We start from the raw sequence: 7,606 nt of genomic DNA, 5'->3' as shown, positions 1-7,606 counted from the left end.
CAAGCAGCCCTCCATAGATCTTAGGCATCTATTCGGATGATAAATATTAATCCTCTCCTTCAAATATGAAGGGGCATTTCCGAAGATGCATTTATGGCATGTGGTAAGCAATTTAAATTAAATACGAGCTGCCACTGGGAGCCAATGCAGCTTTCTTCTAGCAGCACTAGTACGTTCGGAGCTTTTCATCTGGAAGATGATTCGAACCACTGCATTTTGAATTTTCTGCAAATGTTGAACATTTGTTTTGCTGGCTCCTCCTAGCAAAGCATTACAGTAGTCAACACGTGGCAGAATTACTGCTCTTACGAGTTTTATGCGGTTTTCCACTGATATTAGTGGGGCAACTTGTCTCAGTACCTTAAGATGGTAGTTGGTATTAGAAGAAATGGCTGTGACTTGTGCCTCGCTATCAAGGCTATCCTCCATGTAGGTGCCCAAGGTCTTGACTTTCTGCACAGTTTTGATTTGATTGCTTTCAATGGAAAAGCAGTTGGATTTATGGTTCAGTTTAGATTGAGCGTGTTGTGGCCCAAAAAGCATCAGCTCAGTTTTAGCGGCGTTCAAACAGAGCCAATTCACTGACATCCACTGCTTAGTAACATGGTATATTGCAGTCATAGTTTGTTGATCGACTTCATAGTTCCCGGTTATGTCCAAAACCAACTGAAAATCATCTGCATAATTGCAGAAGAAGATCCCCAAGGTTTCCAACTCAACACATAAAGGTAATATATAAATATTAAACAACAAAGGTGAAAGACATGCCCCCTGGGGGACTCCACATGTTATTGTTTGTGGCTCGGAAACACAATCACCCCAGTAGACACAAGACTGATGGCCCTCCAAGAATGATCTAAGCCAGATGATGGCGTTGCTTGATAGGCCTCCAACAGTCACCATCCTTTTAAGTAAAATGTTATGATCCAGCAAGTCAAAGGCTGCCGAGAGATCTAATAACATTAGCAGCCCCGACTTGCTAATTACAGACCCATCACCACTGTCCCCTTCCTCCTCAAAATAATTGACAGAGTAGCCTACCTTCAAATCCAGGATTACCTTGAAGCAAACCAATTACTTGGGTCCTGCCAGTCTGGGTTTCGCCCACAACACGACACGGAAACAGCATTAATAGACTTCAAGACCCAAATTGATGAGCTGAAGGACAAGGGGAAAACAGCTATGCTACTCCTCCTTGACCTGTCGGCGGCCTTTGACCTGTTGGATCATGCAATCTTATGCAAATACCTTGAGTCGGCTGCCCATTTCACAAGTGATGCTATAACCTGGGTACAGTCCTTTCTAGCCAACCGCACGATGAGAGTCTTCTCCCCATCAGCCTCCGCAGACCCTATCCAAATCTCCTGCGGTGTGCCACAGGATTCCTGTGTCTCACCCACTATGTATAACATCTTTACCAAGCCCCTCTGTGACAAATTGGACAGACTGGGTCTCACCTACACAAATTATGCAGACAACACCCAGATCCTCATTCCCCTTTTGGGCAATTCTGTCAAGGACACGGCCTTGTTAAACAAGATATACCTCCTCATTCAGGCATGGATGGCATCCCATGGCCTCTGCCAGAATGACGATAAGACTGAGATCCTGATCCTGGGCACAGAGTCGAACCTTAACAAGCTTAGCCCCAGTTACGCCTCTTTCAATATTGATGGTAACACAATGAAAGTGATGCCCGTAGTAAAAAGGCTAGGTTTTTACCTGGACTCAAACTTAACACTCAAAAAACAGGTCCACTCCCTAGCATCCTCGGCTGCTTATACCTGTAAACTCATCAGAGCACGTCGACCATTTCTCTCTGAAACCAGCTGCATCACACTTGCTAATGCACTAATACTGTCCACATTGGACTATTGCAATGCCCTGTACTCAGGTGCCAATAAATACATCTTAGACAAAATCCAAAGGCTACAAAATAACGCACTAAGAGCAGCACTAAACATTCCCAACAGTGAACACATCTCCAATTTCAGAAGAGATGCCTGCTGGCTAAAAATAAATGACAGGATTCTTCTCTAAACAGTATCACTCACCTCCAAGTGTCTGAACAACATAGCGCCCCCATACCTCACTGAAAGAATAAATAGGAGCCCCTCAATACGCCCAACAAGATCAGCCAATGCCCACCTTCTTGAGATTCCCAGATTCAAACGAACCAAAGCAGGCGGCTCCAGTTTCCCGGTCAAAGCGGCCACATCTTGGAATGCACTCCCCCTAGTCCTGAGATATGAACAACCCCACCACAAATTCAGACGCAACATGATAAACTGGCTACGAACAAATGACCACTAATACCTGGATCTATCGCTGTCTCATTGCAAACTACGCCTTCAACACTTTTATCTTTGTCATACCATTCCAGTACTGTTTCCACTGTATCTATTGTAACCTAGTCATTAAGTTCACCGGTATCAGGTGTCCATGATTGGCGACCTTTTAGCATCTCTGCACCTCTGTAACCTGCACATGCTGACCAAGGTCGAGCTATATGTTGTACTTGTTGTATCTACTGTAACTAAGCTTGAAGTATTCTTATCGCTGTTGCACCCAGTTACCTAAGGGTTTGGAGTGCATTACCAAATAAATAAACAAACAAACAAACAGAGACCTGGCAGTTGAGGTCCACAATCCAATCAAGGATATGCCCTTTGATATGGGTGAGGTCATTCAGGCAAAGAGTGAACCCTAATTCTTTGATTGAGTTGGCTACTGCGGTGGCTGTCGGGTCACATGGATCATTGTACCCCAGGTTGAAGTCCCCAAGTAGGATTATTTTAGAGGAAAGCTTTGTGCGGGCACTCAGGATTTGAAGAAGGACTTCTTCAAAGGTTTGGTTTGAAACTGGAGGGCGATAGATGACGTGGTAGGTGATTGTGTTGGTGTGAGAGATGGTCAGTTTGGCAGAGAGTAAATCAATATTACCATCCCAGGAGATGCAGAATTATTCTCTGATGGCAAGGGAGTATGCCACTCCACCACACCTGGCATCGTGCCCGCCACTCAGGAAGCTAGTATAGCTAGTAAGCTGCCCGGAGCCATGTATCGGTGACTGCGAGGATGTCAAGATTGTTCAAAGTAGTGAGATCATTGATGTCAAGTGCATGTGCTGGTAGAGACCTAGCGTTGATCCGTGCGCAATTGAGGGGAGAGATTTAGTTTTATTGGAGGTGCGTGTAGCATTAATGAGGGCAATTACTGGGCAGACTTTGGGAGTGGGTTCCCTTAATGGAGGAGGGGCCTTAGTATAAGCAGTATTGACAGGTTTAGGGGTCTTCAGTTGGAGGTGCTTAGGATTTATTGTGCACTTGGAAGGGCCATTTTGGGGTGCGGGGGAAGGATGGTGCTGCAAGGGTGTCTTCAGATGGGTAGGGCTCTTGTGCTTTGAGCACGGGGATCCTCGGTGCGCTCTCTTAGGCGGAGGTTCCTATCCTCAGTGGTGCAGTTCACAGCACAGGCGGTGGGAGATCTTTGGATGGGGTTGGGAGTAGTGGAGGTGACAGAAGGGGAAGGTTGGGAAGGCTGTTTGGAGTGCCAGCCATGCATTGTGGCCGTGCGCTGTCTGAGGCAAGAGTTCCTGGACTTAAGGTTCGGGATGTGGGAGGGACGGAGCGGGCAGTGTGGGCGCACACAGACTATGATGTGTGACCGGGTTCTCGTGAGTTTTTGTGGCCCAATATGTCTGGCATAATAGGTAAGCTGTCGTTGTTTGGGGGCAAGATGCACAGATCGTGAGTGTAGATTTGTGCCTGATCGGGCCGGGGGGCTTATGTTGGGCGTCTCAGGAGGAGAGCTCAGGGGCAACGTGCTCGCGTTTGAAGCAAGATGACACCGAGCAACACAGGTTTGATCCCCGGGTCCGCGCTTAGAAACCTTTGGCTATTAAGTGCGTTATAAATAACATATCATATCATAACCTATCATACCATAGTCTTGGGGGGGGAGAAAGCAGTGTTGAGCCTGGGGGTTGTAGTGATCCCTTAAGGTGCAATACAGGTGCGATTGGTGGTAGTGCTGTGTCAATGAGAGGCGCATGGTGTTGGGCATGAGCTTGCTTGTTGGAAGAGCCTATGATGATAAGTGGGCATTCTGGTAGGTAACGCATTTATAAGGACACCACGTTTCTGCTCGGTAGCTCTTGGAGTTGATTTGGGCGCAACGTGGGTGGCTGGGGGGAGGAAGGGAGTAGCATTAGGGGTGGAGAGGTAGAAAACAGGTGAGGCACAGGACTTTCGCAGTTATGGGCATACATTGCAAGTTGCACTTTGGGTAATCATGGGCAACATATGGCTTACCTTGACCAGTGGGAATACGGTGGAGGTTTGGAGACAGTGCAGGCAGGTGTCCTAGCTGTGTTGTTTGATAGTAGTTTGACCGCTCTGTTGGGTGTGTGTTTGGTAGTAGACCTCCAGATTTTCTTGTCCTTGCCATTGATGGAGAGCGCTCCCGCGTTGAGGGTGCGCGATCAGCAATCGCTGAGGTGTTGCCTGTGCCGCATCGGCAGCAGCTGCATTGGCCTGACAGGGCCAGACAGGGGAATCTAACAAAGGCCTTAAAAGCTGGCATTTAAAGGGGGCCGTTGTTACCATCCAGATCCCTGGAGGAAGCTGCATATCAGTGGCAGCCTTGCAACCATGTCGCGGCGAGGGTTGGACTCTCGGGGCACTGCTCACTGAGTGAGCTTCTTGTCTTGCATCTAGCGGCCCTTTTGGAGAGGGTTAGTGGATCCGTGCAGGCAAGCACAACGGGGCTCTGTTGGTCTCTTAATCCCACATGGCAATGGGGTTGAGAGGCACTCCTGTGCCAGGATGTTGTTGCAGCAGGGACAGACAGGGGAATCATTACATTACATTACATTGCATTGATATGACATGATAAGTCATTTATAACGAGCCTGTACACAAGTGTTTCCTTAGCAGACTGAGCATAGGAGTCTCACTTTAGATATATCACAGAGTATCCTTCCCTGGATCCTCACAGTGCGGATAGGAATTTCAGGGGTCCACCTCCCTAATATAGTGGGGTGCACCTTACCATGATCTGGCAGTTTCCTTGTAGTTCTTCTGTCATTGCCAAGCGCCACCTAACAAGTATCCTTTAAACACCTCAGTCACCAACTGGTACGGTTATTAGAGGGTAAAATGATTCCCTATTTCCCTTTTGTGTTCCCCGCATTCGCCTGTACTTGGCCAACTCTTGGTTCTAGCTCCCAGAATCGGTGAGCTGGGAAGGGGAGGCATTAAAATCTTTGTCTGGTGATGAATCCCCAAACGTCTAGGGCCCCCTTGACCCTATATTAAGTCCATCACACAAGCATGTGCTGACTAATTCGAGCTCCACTCAATAATGTAGTAGAAGACGCCTTCAGAGAAGATGCCTTCACAGAAGATGCCTTCAGAGAAGATGTCTTCACAGAAGATGCCTTCAGAGAAGATGTCTTCAGAGAAGATGCCTTCACAGAAGATGCCTTCAGAGAAGATGCCTTCAGAAGAGATGCCTTCACAAGAGATGCCTTCAGAGAAGATGCCTTCAGAGAAGATGCCTTCACAGAAGATGACTTCACAGAAGATGTCTTCAGAGAAGATGCCTTTACAGAAGATGCCATCAGAGAAGATGCCTTCAGAAGAGATGCCTTCAGACAAGATGCCTTCACAGAAGATGCCTTCAGAAGAGATGCCTTCAGACAAGATGCCTTCAGAGAAGATGTCTTCACAGAAGATGCCTTCACAGAAGATGCCTTCACAAGAGATGCCTTCAGAAGAGATGCCTTCACAAGAGATGCCTTCAGAGAAGATGCCTTCAGAGAAGATGCCTTCACAGAAGATGACTTCACAGAAGATGTCTTCAGAGAAGATGCCTTCACAGAAGATGCCTTCAGAGAAGATGCCTTCAGAGGAGATGCCTTCAGAAGAGATGCCTTCAGACAAGATGCCTTCACAGAAGATGCCTTCAGAGAAGATGCCTTCAGAAGAGATGCCTTCACAGAAGATGCCTTCACAGAAGATGACTTCACAGAAGATGCCTTCACAAGAGATGCCTTCAGAGAAGATGCCTTCAGAGAAGATGCCTTCACAAGAGATGCCTTCAGAGAAGATGCCTTCAGAGAAGATGCCTTCAGAGAAGATGCCTTCACAGAAGATGCCTTCAGAAGAGATGCCTTCAGACAAGATGCCTTCACAGAAGATGCCTTATGCCTTCAGAAGAGATGCCTTCAGACAAGATGCCTTCACAGAAGATGCCTTCACAGAAGATGACTTCACAGAAGGTGCCTTCATAAGAGATGCATTCAGAGAAGATGCCTTCAGAGAAGATGCCTTCACAGAAGATGCCTTCAGAGAAGATGTCTTCACAGAAGATGCCTTCACAAGAGATGCCTTCAGAGAAGATGCCTTCAGAGAAGATGCCTTCACAAGAGATGCCTTCAGATAATATGCCTTCAGAGAAGATGCCTTCACAGAAGATGACTTCAGAGAAGATGTCTTCAGAGAAGATGCCTTTACAGAAGATTCCCTCACAAGAGATGCCTTCAGAGAATAGGCCTTCACAAGAGATACCTTCAGAGAAGACGCCTTCAAAGAAGATGCCTTCACAGAAAAAGCCTTCACAGACAATGCCTTCACAGAAGATGCCTTCAGAGAAGATGCTTTCACGAGAAATGCCTTCAGAGAAGATGCCTTCACAGAAGATGCCTTCAGATAAGATTCCTTCGGAGAAGATGCCTTCAGAGAAGATGCCTTGAGAGAAGATGCCTTCACAGAAAAAAGCCTTCACAAGAGCTTCCTTCAGAGAAGATGCCTTCAGAAGAGATGCCTTCAGAGAAGATGCCTTCACAGAAAAAGCCTTCACGAGAAATGCCTTCAGAGAAGATGCCTTCACAGAAGATGCCTTCACGGAAGATGCTGGATATTATGGGTGGGATTTATCCCCACTTATCATAATCAGCACCCCTATTGTATCCATCACCAAGAATTACACACACACCCCTACTACCTCAGATGGACATCCTCCCCCTCCAGCAGAGGTGGACTGGCCTACAGGGAACTATGGTGATTTCCCGATGGTCCTCTTTCGTGAGGGTACTCTTGTTTTCTGCTCATCTTAGAGGGTTTGTCTTGCTCACATGGTGTACCACGTGGCCACTTTGAGAAACATTTCCAGGGCCACTTTTGTTTGGTCCCCAGTCCACCCGTGCCATCAAGTCCCCTGTACCTTTCAAATTGTGTTTTTCCCTACTTTGCCTGCATCCTCCCTTTTACCTCCGTGCCCTTTATCTTGTCCCATGGACCATAGTCTCGAGGGGGCAACAAGGGCACATAAAGTCACTATCTGGATAAGCCTCAGTACTGGAAGACTACTTTAGTGCTGATAGGTACAGTACAAAAGCCTACTAACATAAGATAACACCTCAAACCACAACTCCTTCCTAAGACTTCACTCATAGCAGCCAGCAATCTCTCACCCTGCCCGACCCGCCCTAAATAGGGTTAAGAGGTACTATATCACCACCACATCAAGACCTGGGAAGCACCCAGAGTTCAACCCATAACCATACAACAGTCTTCTCACATATCAATGCCACACACTGGCA

General features: G+C 47.1%; 1 protein-coding gene across 1 annotated transcript; it reads left to right on the top strand.

The window, feature by feature from the left end:
- Nucleotides 1–5,391: 5,391 nt before the first annotated feature.
- On the top strand, nt 5,392–6,447 carry LOC138520539 (uncharacterized). The gene has a single exon (XM_069632884.1). The coding sequence runs from the start codon at nt 5,392–5,394 to the stop codon at nt 6,445–6,447; it is 1,056 nt and encodes a 351-aa protein (XP_069488985.1).
- Nucleotides 6,448–7,606: the final 1,159 nt, after the last annotated feature.

The sequence above is a fragment of the Ambystoma mexicanum genome, chromosome 13 (assembly GCF_040938575.1).
Source record: "Ambystoma mexicanum isolate Mex_15411 chromosome 13, UKY_AmexF1_1, whole genome shotgun sequence".
In the NCBI taxonomy this organism is placed as follows: Eukaryota; Metazoa; Chordata; class Amphibia; order Caudata; family Ambystomatidae; genus Ambystoma; species Ambystoma mexicanum.
The sequence above is the reverse complement of the archived record's forward strand: the minus strand, read 5'-3'. Positions and strand labels throughout refer to the sequence as shown.

Bases quoted from the DNA above. Each gene is read 5' to 3' on its own strand.
- LOC138520539 (XM_069632884.1), top strand. From the start codon at position 5,392: ATGCCTTCACAGAAGATGCCTTCAGAGAAGATGTCTTCACAGAAGATG.